This window comes from Lynx canadensis, chromosome C1 (genome assembly GCF_007474595.2).
Source record: "Lynx canadensis isolate LIC74 chromosome C1, mLynCan4.pri.v2, whole genome shotgun sequence".
In the NCBI taxonomy this organism is placed as follows: Eukaryota; Metazoa; Chordata; class Mammalia; order Carnivora; family Felidae; genus Lynx; species Lynx canadensis.
The window spans coordinates 19,854,644-19,868,416 of NC_044310.1; the positions used below are offsets into that span (position 1 = coordinate 19,854,644).

At 54.6% G+C, this 13,773-nt stretch overlaps 1 protein-coding gene across 2 annotated transcripts in view; it reads left to right on the plus strand.

The window, feature by feature from the left end:
- The first annotated feature begins 241 nt into the window (after positions 1-241).
- Positions 242-13,773, plus strand: part of ZDHHC18 (zinc finger DHHC-type palmitoyltransferase 18) — a 29,100-nt gene continuing 15,568 nt past the window's right edge. The window contains exons 1-2 of one of the 2 annotated variants that reach the window (XM_030323596.1): positions 242-662; positions 4,884-5,044. In XM_030323596.1, coding sequence (XP_030179456.1) covers positions 340-662; positions 4,884-5,044 — 484 coding nt within the window. In that variant the 5' untranslated portion in view covers positions 242-339. Of the gene's footprint in view, positions 663-4,883; positions 5,045-6,785; positions 6,913-7,008; positions 7,201-13,773 lie in introns of those variants that run through there. The other variant, XM_030323597.1, reaches the window with a different exon arrangement.

The window sequence follows — 13,773 nt, forward strand, 5'->3', positions numbered from 1 at the left end:
TTCATTGCAAGGGAACAGAGGGCGCCCGGGAGCGCGCATCTGCTGCCCCGTCATCTTGCAGAGGGGACCGCCGCGGCTCAGGGTGCGCAGCGGGGCCGGGGCCGGCCGCGGGGCGCGAGCGCCATCCCGGGCCCAGGCTGAGGGGGCGCTGCGGCGGGAGGCCGCGCGGGGCGGGGGCGGGGCGGCGGCGGGGCCGCCCCCAGCAAGCGAGTGCCGCGCGCGCGCGCGCGCGCGAGCGCCGCCGCCGCCACCGCCACTACCACCTCCGCTGCTCGGCCCCGGTCCCGCTGCGGCCCGGCCGGCCCGTGGGGCGCGGAGCCGAGGCCCGCGGCCGGCCGCATGAAGGACTGCGAGTACCAGCAGATCAGCCCCGGGGCCGCCCCGCCGCCCGCCTCCCCTGGGGCGCGCCGCCCCGGTCCAGCCGCGCCCCCCGGCCCCGGCCCCGGGCCCCCGCCGCCCGCCAGCGCGCCGCGCTGGAGCGGCAGCGGCAGCGGCAGCGGCAGCGGGAGCATCGGCCGCCGCCCGCGGCGCAAGTGGGAGGTGTTCCCGGGCCGCAACCGCTTCTACTGCGGCGGCCGCCTCATGCTGGCCGGCCACGGCGGCGTCTTCGCACTCACGCTGCTGCTCATCCTCACCACCACCATCCTCTTCTTCGTCTTCGAGTGAGTCCCGCGGTGCCCCCGGCCCCGCCCCCTCGGGCGCCCCCATCCCTCCGGTCCCCTCCGCCTCCTGCCGCGCACTCCACCCGCCCGGCTCCTCGGCGAGCACTCCCGCCCTTCTGGTCTCCCGCTGGGCGCCCGGTCCACTCCGACCTCCTCGGGCGCTCCACCCTTCCCTGCACCTGCCAGGCACTCTCTCCTCCCTGCTCCTCCCGGGCCTGCGTCCTCGCCCGCTCAGGATCTGCCCCCAGGCCTTTCCAGTCCCCTCGCGTGTCTCTCATCGGCCCTCCCTGGCCCTCACCACCCACCGCCCCAACCCCACCCCTACTGTCCTTCCTCCATCCATCTGGATGCTCCATCCACACGGGGCCCCATCGCCCCATCCTCTGGCCTGTCTCCTGTCCCTCCCTGCCTTTCCCTGGCACCCTGCCTTTGCCAGCCTCGGCCAGGAGCCCCACACTTGCCAGTCCCTGCACCGACCCATCCTCTCTTCCCTCTCAGAACCTGGCTCAGGCCTCCCGGATCCCCTGGCCCTCACCTCTCTGCTGGACCATCTCTTGGCCAGCCCCCACTTCTTTCTGACCCCATGAGGCATCTTTGCTTTATATCCCTTCCAGACAACTTCTGGATCTTTTCTGTGTCCTTTGGCTTTATACTACCCATCACAATTCTCCCAGCTGCCTCCGTGTCCCACCAGGGTCCCTTCTGGGGTCCCCTGTCATCTCTTACTCTCAGACCCTTCCCCCTTCCTTTCACCTCAGTCATTCTCCCTCTAGGGCCTCAGGCAATCTTCCCAGACTGCTTTGGGCCTCTTAGGCCTCCCTTCCCTCTCCAGTACCTTCCTTAGTTTCCCCAGTGGTTCCAGTCCTTCCCTCTGACTCTGGCAGGTCCCTGCCCCCCCACCCCATGTACCCCTGGCTTTCTTTGCATTCTCACCATTCTGGAGCAAACCTCTGGCCTGTCCCATGGCAGGAACAGCTGCAGTGCCTTGTTATTTTTTAAGAGAGTCCACAGTGCTTTGGTGTGATAGGTCCTGTTTGCCCCTGTGGGGTTTTGACCTCTTCACATCCCCCGTGACCCAGGGTAGGCCCACACAGTAGCTCCCTTTTCTGGCTGGAGGAGGAATGCTTGTCACTTCCCAGAAGTTTTGCACTCCACCTTTGGTCTCTAGCTTGAGCCGTCTGCTGTGTGATCCCTTGCACACACACTCACACTCACCCACACAGCTTCCCCTCCGGGTTCTCCCCCATCCTTTGTGGTCTTGCTTAATTGTGCGGTGTGGTTAAGAACTCCATCTCTGGAGCCAACAGACCTGGTTCAAATCCCAGCCCCACCACACACTATCCGCATGACTCTGGGATAGTCCCTTCACCTTGGAGCCCTACTTTCGTCATCTATAAAATGGGGTTTATAATAGGTTGTCATGAGGGTGGCACTATGTCATGTGCGTAAGGTTTTAACCAGTAACAAGCACTTAACGCTGGCTGCTGTTATTAGCTGTTTTCTTCACCATAAAACACGTCCTAAGGGCCTGTGGCTGTGCTAAGGCTGCCACAAAGACGCCACCCCCAAGTGGAGAGGGTTCTCCAGCTGCCAGATCATGTATCTGCAACCTTGGGTTTCCCCTTGAAGCAAGGTGAGGACTTCCTACAAATTAGCTTCTCCCTTTCACCCTTCCTTTCTGAGTCAGAGTGGATGAAAAGTTCCAGGAAAATATAACACGCAGGAGCTCTGGGGAGCCCCCAGCCTCCAGTGTGTTCCTTGGGCTGAGTTTCAGATCCACCTTGCTGAGCTGACCCGACACGACCCGCATGAGTGTTTTGAAAGTTCCTTTTCCAGTACCCCCAGGGCTGCAGCCTGAGCAGGAGGAAGTTGACCGCCCCCCCCCCCCCGCCCCCAGCCCTGTGACACTGAGGCGTGGGATTCGGTTAGTTCAGAAGCAGGATCTTCTCTGGGTTGCGTGGGTATCTTGACTGATGACAGATTTGTCCCCCAGAGAAGGGAGAAAAGAGGACTTCTGGGTTCAGGGAGGGCTTGTGAATCATCTTGCCTTGTCTCTGCCCTTCTTCACTTGGGCTGGTGGAGTTGGCAGGAGGGTTTGGGGTTTGGGCTCAGACCTCCCCTGGGTCTAGACTGGGGTGTTACCTCAGTAGGGACCCAGGGTGTGGGAACGCTGGAGAGTGAGTGAGCTCACACTCTTCCATTGCTCTGGAAAAAGGTAGAGTGGCTCTCTAGGGCTTTTCCTGCTGAGAATGGTTTTGCTTCATTGTTTGGTTGGGTAAATTATTGCACAGGGCTCTCAGCAGGGTATCTGGCTTCTGCCCCACTTCCCACCCCACGTGGAGGCCAGAGTGCCCCTTTAATTCTAAGTCAGATCCCAGGCTCCCCCTGGAGTTCTCCCTGGCTTTCTGGGATAAGAACCAAAGTCTTTCTCTCCGTCCATCTCCCCCCACTATCCCCCTGTGCGTCCTCCTCCAGGCACATTGGCCTCTTTGCATATTCCTGCCTCAGGGCCTTTGCACCATTTGGAATACCCTTCCTTTGGATAGTCTCATGGCTCACTCCTTCACTTTTTTTCCCTCCTTCCCTAACTGCCCCTATAAGTGAACAAACCACTCCCCTCCCTCCTATCCCCTCTTCCCTGACTACTTGTTTTCTGGAAACACTTGCCACCATCTGAACATACTATGCCTATACTTTCTGCTAGTTTGTTGCCTGTCTCTTCGCCACAGAAGGGCTTCGTTCTCCACACTGTTTTGTCTTTGGTGCATAGAACTGGGCCTGGTGGGTAGTAGGCATTCAGGACAGTAAATATTTGTTGAATGAACAGAGAGAGTAGCTGATGAGGGCCCGGAGGCCCCAGTCCTGTCTTTGGCTGACAGGGTGACCTTGAATGTGGCTGTGGGCCTCAGATACCCCCTCTGTAAAATCAGGGAGCTAGCACTTGGTGTTTCTGAGTGCTCTACAAGTCTCAGACTTCGTTTCCGTCCCCCCAAAAGTCTGGTTATGCATGAACTGGTTGATTGGCATGTGGGTGACACAGAGGGCCCAGCTTTGAGTCTTGAACCCAGGGACCACTGAGATGTTTGGGGCGGAATGTGGTCCAGTTGGAGCCGTTGGACCTGGCAGTCTTTGCTCTTCAAGGGAAGGGCCTCTCTGGAGACCAGAGCTTCTGGGAGTAGAGGCTGTGGAAACAGAGTATGTGTCCACAGGTTTGCTTTCTGTGACTGTGCCAGCTCCTGGAGCCTCTTCTGATACTGGCCTCCCAGCAGCCTGTCATTTCCCAAGTAGCAGCTCCTCACCCCATCAGGTGCCACTCTAGCTCTGGGAGGGAAGGCAGCGTAGGACAGCGGTTAATAGTTTGGGCAGGCCTCAGGGTCAGCCTGAGCACAGGCTGTCCTCCAAACCAACTGGGGTCAGGGACCTGAAAGCATGGGCTTGGGATGCCAGCCCTGGGATGACAGTGGAGTGCACAGACCATGCTCTTCCCCTAACCCCCTGCATGTGGCTGACCCCTACTTATTCTTCAGATTTTAGCTTAGACATTATCTCCCCCAGCCAGATATTCCTGACTCTTCTGCTGATTTCCTCTCTCCCGTGTTAGCACACAAAGCCCTGTGTAGCACCTCTCTCTGTTTACCTGTCTTTTCCCCACTAGACCGCAGCCTCATGACAGGTGGAGAAACAACACTCTTATTCACTGCCATTATTCCTGCTGTTTGTTGATGGTATTGCCTGGCACATGTGAGACCTCGCTAAATATTTGTGGAGTAACTGAATGAATGAATAAGTGAACATTGTCGTGGACGGTCAACTCAAGTGACTGCCTAGTTCATTGGTAGCGGCTGCCTGAAGCTCTGTGTTTAGAAGGATTCTGAAGCTGCAGCTAAGTGCCGGGGTTAAGAGTGCTGGGATCTAGACCTCTCTCCTTAGCTCATTTAAAAAAAAAAAAAAAAAAAAAAAAAAAAAAAGTTCTGGGCTCTATTGATCATGTCTGCTCCTGGCTCAGAGGGAAAGTGCAAAGATCAATTAGTGATGTCTGCTCCAGGCACTCTTGGAGGAGTGGCTGCGCTCACCTAGGAGCTGTCCCTCTTCCTCAGGGAAAGGCTGTATGCCAGAATGCGGAGTGGTGTTGATGGCATGACACCTGTCTAGTGCTGTAGCCCTGTGTTCCAGGGAGCCCTTGGGGTATCTGCTCATCTCTCTCTCCCTCTCTCTCTCTAGCTGTCCCTTCCTGGCCCGCCAGCTGACCCTCGCCATCCCCATCATCGCTGCCATCCTCTTCTTCTTCGTCATGAGCTGCCTGCTGCAGACCAGCTTCACCGACCCTGGGATCCTGCCCCGGGCCACCGTCTGTGAGGCAGCCGCTCTAGAGAAACAAATCGGTGAGGCTCCTACTCCAGCTGAAGCTGCGTCGCCCGCCTCCACATTCCTTGGTTTGAGAGGAGGCCCGATTTTCTCTTCCCACACCTTGCCAGGAACTGAGGGCACGGTAGTGAGTGAGGCAGGCTGGAGCCGACCCTAGGGTGGAAACGCATGATAAACAAGGGAACAGAGGAGCAAGTAAGAAATGCTAGCCGATGAAGGCTACCATGGCCGTCAGCTTAGTACTGAGTGCTCGCTGGGGGTCAGGCAGTGTCTTCACCTCTTTACATGCATGATCTTATTTAATCCCCCAGTAATCCTATGAGACCAGGACTGTTGTTGCTCTCCTTTTACTAATTAAATTAAGTCTCAGAGGAGTAAAGTAAGTGGTCCAAGATCATTACAGGAAGTGGAAGAGCTGGAATGAGATCTCATACAGTCTGACCAGAGGCCCTGCTCTTAAACATTCATATACACTTATTCACTCATCATTTGTCGAACCCCTATTATGTGCCCGACCCTTTTCTAGATGCTGACGATACAGTAGTGAACAAATAGGACAGTAATCCCCTGCGCTCTCGGAGCTGATGTTCCAGTGGGAGGAGAAAGACAGTTAACAAATATCTAGGACGTCAGGGGAGAGTACAGTAGGGAGGGAGGATAAGAGCTGGGGAGGGGGGGGAGGGTGTATGATTTTAAACTGGGTGGTCAGGGAATACTTTGTGAAGGAGGTGACTTCTGAGCAAAGAAGCAAAGACCTGAAGAGACAAGGGATTGAACTCTGTAGGCTTCTAGGGGAAAAGCACAGTAGGTGTGGGGAGTGGGGAGTTTAGAGTAGGTGATCTGGGAAGGCCTGTAGGAGGAGGTGTACTTGAGAGGAGCTCTGAATGGTGTGATGGAGCCAGTAACGCACAGTCTGGAAACAGTAAAAGCAAAAGCCTGAAGTGGTGAACAAGCTGGTATGTTTGTTTGTTTGCTTTTAATGTTTATTTATTTATTTATTTTGAGAGAGAGAGAGAGAGCATGAGCAGGGGAGGGGCAGAAAGAGAGCGAGTCAGAATCCCAAGCAGGCTTGACATTGTCAGCATAGAGCCCGACGCGGGGCTTAATGCCACGAACCGTGAGATCACGACCCGAGCCGAAATCAAGAATCGGATACTTAACCAACTGAGCCTCCCAGGCGCCCCAAGCTGGTATGTGTAAGGAACAGCAGGAAGGCCATTGTGGCCAGAAAGAACCTGTGCTCCCAAGGCACCGCAGATAGCCCTTGATTCCTCCCAGACCATTGTGTGGGTCCCCCTGGGAGGCTGGGTGCTGGGCCTTAATCTCAGCTTGCTGCACCCTCGCACTTCCTGGGGAGAAGTGACGTGGCTCTTTGCACACCGGGTTTCCGGTCTGTGGTTGGCTCCTTCCCCTCACAGGGTGGCTTTCAGACAGGCTTTTAAACGTCTGACTGGCCTTGAACAGACCCGGTGGCCTGTTAATGTCAGAGCTGCTGCATCCATCACTGGGAGTCATTTCACTGCTTCTCTGGCACAGCTCGGGAGGGTGGGCAGGAAGGGTGAGGATGTTCTCTTGCTCTTCGTTCTTCGGCTCATCCCTCTGTCCAGGCCTGTCTTCGGCCACGCCCTCGATTGCTGTCTTCCTCTGCCTGCATCCAGCTTCCTTCCCCCTTGCCCCACTGGGCCGCTCACCACTTGGCCTCTTAGACTCAACTCTGCTCCTTCAGATTTCTGCAGTCTGACCTGGGCGGTCCACCTGGCAACAGGGGAGGCTATGTGGCAACCCGTTTCTCCTGCCTCCAATTCAGGGCTAATCGTGAGGCAGGATTATTGTCCAGTCCAGCCTGAGCTTGGGGATCTGGCCACCTGGAATCCTCTGGCCTCCTGTGAGTCGTGTGGGCAATAATGACAACTGTAATCCCTCATGTTTGGGGACCGCTTGGCTGCGTGTAGTGAGTGTTTTCCATCCATTATCCCCACAGATCCTCTCAGCGGCCCGGCTGTGCCGATGCAGAAACTGAGGCAGGGGGATCATGTGGCCAGGGAGTGGAGGCGTGGAGACGGACTGTGTGCCTTGATTCCCAAATGCCTTGCTCTCTCTTCTGAGATGGCCACAGGGATGCATTCCCCGTCTTCTGTGGCCACACGATCTTCATTCTTATGTCTCGACCCAGGTATTCCGTCCTCTGAGAAGCCTTCATGACCCCAGTTGGGCCAGACCTTCCATGACACCTTCCAAGAGCTCCGTGTCCTTCCTTTCTTGGCCCTGTGCTGCATGGTGGTGGTTACAGAATTGTCAGGCAGGCCCGGCAGCCTTTCCTGGACAGTGAGGTCTTGTTTACCTAGTCTGCCAAGTGGAGGGTCCAGGGATATTGGCTGAATGGCTGAGCCTCTGTAGAGGCCCTCCTTGATGTCCCTAGGTGACTGATGGAGAGACAGTTGGAACTTCTCCCAGTTAGGCATTACAGTTTAATCATTTATGTGTTAATTCTATATGCTGGCTCCTGACTACAGGGGTGGAGGTGGGAGGCCAAAAATGAACCTGATGTGAACCCTGCCTTCCGATGGTTTCTAGGCTAGCTCAGTCCCAGGTAGAAGGCCTAACCAGCTGCTACAGGTGAGATCAGGCTTTGGAAGTGGATCAGAGAAACAGGAGTATCTTCTGCCTGGAGGATATGGGGAAGCTTCATGGAGAGGTGCCTTGAGCCAAAGCTTAAAGTTTGGGTAGAGTTCAAGCCCAGGAATATGTGTGAAGGGAGCCTCCAGGCAGATGGAACAGAGGAGGAGAGAACAGAGTGGGAAGGAGCAAGGACAGGCATGGAACCCTGAGCAGGCCATATTGGCTGGAAAAGGAGCAATACTTAAGAGAATTAGAGAAATTCTGGTTGGAGAATGGGGTGGAGTTAGTCCCACGGGACCCTAAATGTCAGGGTTAGAGACTTTCCTTTGGGAACAGCTGCTAAGCCTGGAAAGTGACATCTTTGAGGCCTCTGAACTCTGAAACTTGAACAGGAGCCAAATTTGAGGGTGTGGCCAAGGAGGTTTCTAATCAGGGTGAAATATATTTTCTTGAAAAGGACAAAGGTCACTGAGCCTTTTCCAGAAGGTTGGAGACCTACTTTGAGGTGGATGGTGCTGTCCACATAAACATGAACTGATGCTCACCGGGGCCCATGCAGACTGTGGGCTTCTCGCTTTGGCCCCATAGGCCAGCCACTCCAGCCCAACAGGTTCTAGCCCAAGGCTCCTGCCTTTCAAGGACCGTCTGAAGTGGGGTGACCAGCTCCTCCAGTCCGGGAAACCCCTCAGGCACAGGCGAACCGGGGTGGCTGAGATGTTGACTTGTCAGCTGGCAAGCCCTGTAGCTGGGTCATCCCACAGGGCCATACAGAGTCCAGGCACTTTGGGAAGTTGGAAAAGAGGTAGGAGGTGCCAACATTGCTCCCAGTCTGATGGGAGACGATAGAAACATCCAGATCTGAGTGACAGACGCTAATGTAGACACGTTTACAGCTCACAGAATGGACATAAAGGCTGCGTCTCCTTCCGCCACCACACAGCAGGTCACAAACCGCAGCCTGTCTGTGCCCAGGGTGTCTCCCCTCAGGTCCTTCTGAAGCCCACTGCCCTAGGGCAGACCTGTCTCATTTGCCGCCTGGATTGACTGCTGACCAGGCCCCAACACCTGGCGTCTCCCTTCAGTCGTAGTTGTCTTCCCAGGACTCAGATTTGGCCCCAGCCCTCCCTGGTTTAGAATTCGGGTGACTCCCGGGTGCCCTCAACAGTATTTCCTGAAGATCGGTCTTTTGAGTACAACGTTCGCAATTTTTCCCTTTCTGCACCTCATCTTGTACCTTCAATTTCCTTAGTGTTTCCTTTAGGTGACTCATTTTTAAGTGTATTTTATAAGGAACATTGTTACCAACCTTGTAAGCCAAGAGCCTCTTACTGGGAATAGAACCTAATCATAAAAACAGACACATAACAATGTTACAGAACTCTTGTGGTTACAGTTGCTAGCAAAAAGCAGTCCCTTTGAGGCCTGTGAGGATCACAGGTATTAGGTATTAGAAGTTGAGACTTTTTAGGGCGACCGGGTGGCTCAGTCGGTTAAGGGTCTGACTTCGGCTCAGGTCATGATCTCGCGGTTTGTGGGTTCGAGCCCCTGTGTTGGGCTCTGTGCTGACAGCTCGGAGCCTGGAACCTACCTCGGATTCTGTGTCTCTGTCTCTCTCTGCTCTCTCTCTCTCTCTCTCTCTCTCTCTCTCTCTCTCAAAAATAAACATACATTTAAAATTTATTTTAAAGTTGAGACTTTTCCCCTTGATGGAGTCAAAGGCTTGAGTGAAAATTGAAGAGGGAGTAACTTTCTCATCCCATGAATTCGTGTTGCCTAGTGTTGCGGCCAGGAAACAGATTGTCTTCCACTTTCCTGCAGACTTGCCTGCAGAGGCACTTGCAGGGTGAAGGCACACTCCAGCCTACCTGCCCGCACTTCCCACCCCTGCAGCCTTCTGCCCCACTGCCTGTGCTTTGTTCCCACAGCCCCTCTATGGCCATGCCCTCTTTCTGGTGAGCCCAAGGGGTCATTCCTCCTGATCCTGCTTAACTGCCACTTCACCTTTTGCTGCCTCCTGCCCCCACCCCCACACATTTCCTCCCCCTCCCGTCTCCACTACAGACACCAGTAACACCATGAATCCATGAGCTGTGGGGTAGACCTTTGTTATCTCTGATTCACATCATCATCTTACAAGTTTGATAATGTTATTACCCAGTGAGGAACTGAGGCTCAGAGAGGTTAAGCAGCTTCCTCAAAGTCACAAGCCAGCAAGTGGCCAGACCAGGTTTCAAAATGAGATCAGGCTGGCTGGGCCCAGAGTCCCCACAGTTGACTCGCAGTGCCTCTTACACAGACTCTGTAATTATGTGCTTCCCCCCCTCACTGGGCCCTGAGGCCAAGCTCTTCCTGTATCTCCGCCCCCCAGCCCACCACTAAGCTGATATCCTGTAGGTGCTCCATAAACCTCCGGAATGAACAGAAAGGGTCAGGTGGGGACTACAGTGACCCAGTGCTCCCAGCCCCGGGTCCTGTGGCTGACCTTGAACTGACCTGGAAGCTGGGGAGACCACAGCCCTGCAGCTGTTTCCTCCACCAGTGGGGGCAATGGAAGGCCCAGCGGTCAGGACCCAGCAAGGCTGGTGGAGATCCCAGCCTTCCCTCGCTAATGCCGACTCGGTAGCGCCTGCCAGCCCCAGGGTGCTTCCGTGCCAGCCACTGGGCTTGAGTCACAGAGCCAGCCGGCTGGCTCTGAGTGGAGTGCCTGCCTGCTCCCCTCCATGGGCTGCGGTTGGGGCGAGACCCAGAGCATGCCCCTTGGTCAGGAGGAGAGTGTGGGGAGATTCATTTGCTTCTCACGGCCGCCGCCGCCGTTCAGTGAGGAGCCTTCGCCCTCATTTCACATCCCCAGGGGCTATAGATTCCCACCCGCAAGGCAGCAGGGAGGCCTTACTAGCCTGAGAGGGACTTGACTTCTTAGGGGAGAGAGAGAGCGAGAGCGAGCGAGCGCGCGAGCCCTGGAGTAGATCTTAGATTCCCTTCAAGCAGGGATAACATCTCTTCCCACTCTGACTTCCTTCCTTTCGTCAACAAATATTTTCTGGACTGGGTGAACAAAGCAAATGTTTCTTTCTTTTTTTCTCTTCTCTTCTCTTCTCTTCTCTTCTCTTCTCTTCTCTTCTCTTCTCTTCTCTTCTCTTCTCTTCTCTTCTCTTCTTTCTTAGCACAAAGCCCAGCATGCGGCTTGAACTCACGACCCTGTGATCAAGAGTCACATGCTTGCTCTACCAACTGAGACAGCCAGGCGTGCTCCCTGACCCCGCTTTTTAAAAATGTTTTCACTGTTCATTTTTTTTCATGTTTATATATTTTTGGGAGAGAAAAACAGAGCACAAGTGGGGGAGGGGTAGAGAGGGAAGAAGACACAGAATCGGAAGCAGGCTCCAAACCCAGCTGTCAGCACAGAGCCCGACACGGGGCTCGAACCCACGAACCGTGAGATCATGACCTGAGCTGAAGTCAGATGCTGAACTGACTGAGCCACCCAGGCGCCCCTGTGAATTTTTTTTAAAGCAAACACATTTGACTCTTCTGTATTTGCCTCTTCTCCCCTCACCTGCCACCTCTAGGTCTTGATATAGTGGTTGGTAATGTTTGAGAGAATATTTGGAAGACAAGGGTTCCAGTTTCAGCGCCCCCCCCCCCACCTTATGCTATTGAAATCTGTTTCCTCATCTGTAAAATGGGGGTACATGTCCCCTTGCCCGGCCCAGAACGTTTTTTATGCATCCAGTGAGACCGGGAATAACGGTACCCTTTGAAAATTGTTTTTCTCTGTTGAAACTTAAGAGGCTGAGCCTCGTGCTCAGGAATGGCACACGGGCCTGCTCCCGGCCCTGAGGAGCTGCCACCTGCGCTGGCTGCTAGCAGGAGTTGGTGAAGAGGAAACTGAGGCTGAGGCCAGGGCCGTGATTGGGCAGCGTGGTCTGGCCGGAGAATAAGCCCTGGGACAGCTCCTTGCCTCCCTCCCGAGTGGGGTTCGCTTCCCACAGTGACCCCGCTGCAGGGCCTCCTTTGAGCCAGCTTGTTCAGGGCCCCGCAGTTGGGGACTTTCATTTGGCATCTGGGTGGCTCCCTTGCTCCAGTGTGACACACACTCCTCTTGGCAGCCTAAAGAGGAGCGTCACTTCTTTCCGAGTTCTAGAGAGGGGAAGCCTGGCCCCCGGAGGGCACGGTGTGCTGGTAGGAGTTCCCTCCCTGCCTTGGCGAGGGCTTGTGGGAATCCAGTGAGGATTCCAGAAACTTCTCTCTTCCTCTTTCCTGAAAGGGTCTGGGGCTCTCCTTCACTCACAGCTGGGTTGTTTTCTGAAGTTTCTTCTTAAATCAGCTGTTTGGAATATAGCGTCTCATAGAACAATAATAACGGCTAATATTTAGTAAGCTCATGCCAGGTGCCGGACGCTTTGCTAAACCCACTTGCCGAACTCTTCCTGCATCTTCCAAATAGCACTAGGAGGCGGATTTGATTATGTCCCATTTCTTTTTTACCAGATGAGGGTCAGAGAGACTTGACCCACATCACATGGCTAATTGTGGTTGGGCCACCTGTCTGTCTGGCTCCAAAGCCTGTGTCCAAGCCTGGAAGACAGCAGTGGGCAGGGACAGGAGCTGGACCTGGGGCCCGTGGAGTAGGGTTACAGGCTGGGTTTGGAGTAGCATCAAGAGTTTTGGGAAGAGCTGGAGAATTCTGCAGGCTAGAGTGTCCCAGTGTGAACCGTGTCACGACTGAGGGTCCTTCGAATCTAGCACTGTGCTTAGGGCGGCCTTGCAGCATCTCATTGGGCACTTACCACAATCCTGTGAGATCAAGACTGTCTTATCTCCATCTTATGGATGAAGAAACTGAGGCTGCAAGAGGTGAAGGGACTTTCTTCAGTAGCAAGGAGGCAGCAAAATCATGATTCAAACCTAGTGTTTCAGATTCCAGAGCCTGTGCCTTGCCGTCCCTCTGAGAACAGCAGTTAGTAAGTACTCCCCAAGTGCCGGTTCCTTTACATGTACAATTTCTGATCCTTCCATAAACCTTCCAGGCAGTGGTTATTATTTGTCTGCTTTTTCAGATGCCACAACGGGCTCACAGAGGTTAAGTAACTTTCCTGAGGGTACTAGCTAATAAATGGAAGGGTCAGGATTTGAACTCTGGGCCTGCCTTGGTCCAAAGCCTGTGCTCTCTCCTCTTTGCCTGCTCCCTCATGGTTCATTGGATGGGACTGCCTGTTTATCCCACCATCCCTGCCGTCCGGGGGCGTGCGGTCTAGGTGTCTGCACACAGCAGGCCCATCACAGCCCAGCCTGTGTGCAAGGCACGGGAGCAGCAGTGCTCAGAGAAGCTGCTGGAGGCTAGGCAGGGAGCCGGAGAGTCCTGGTGAGCAAGGAGAAGGCGGGGGCCAGGGCTTGGCCAGGACAGGGGCAGGAAGCCAAGGCTGCAGGGACTCATAGGGCAAAAATAGTGGGAGAAAAGCCTGGAGTGGAGGTTGAGCCCAATTGTGGAGGTCCCTAGTATCAGGACAGGAAGTTGTCCTTTTATCTGTTTTTTTAGGGGAGGCCAGGGAAGGGTTATAACTCAAGAGGGGTTATTTATTTATTTATTTATGTATTTATTTATTTTGAGTTTATTTATTTATTTTGAGAGAGAATGAGCAGAGGAGGGGCAGAGAGAGAAGGGGACAGAGGATCCCAAGGAGACTCCGTGCTGATAGCGGAGAGCCTGATGTGGGGCTTAAACTCACCAACCGAAGTCAGACGCTTAACCAACTGAGCCACCCAGGTGCCCCCAAAAGGAATTATTTAGAGAAATGTGGTGGGTTGGAAGGCAGAGGGGCTGGAAGCAGGGAGTCTTCAGGGGAGGCTGTTTGGTGACAGGGTTCTGGCCTGGGTTAGAGCATTGGGAGGAGAGTGAAAGATTATGAAGGAAGATCCTGAGAAGACCTAGTGACTGGCCAGGAAAGGGTGAGGTAGAAGGAAGGGTCTGCAAAAGGCCTCCAAACTGGGTTTTCCTGCCTCTGCCACTCAGTGGCTGTGTGACTTTGGGCAAATCCCCTGACCTCTCTGGGCCTGTTTTCTCATTTGTAAACTGAAGGGGTTAGAAGAGAGGCGGTCAGTGGGGAGACAATTATCGTTTTCTATG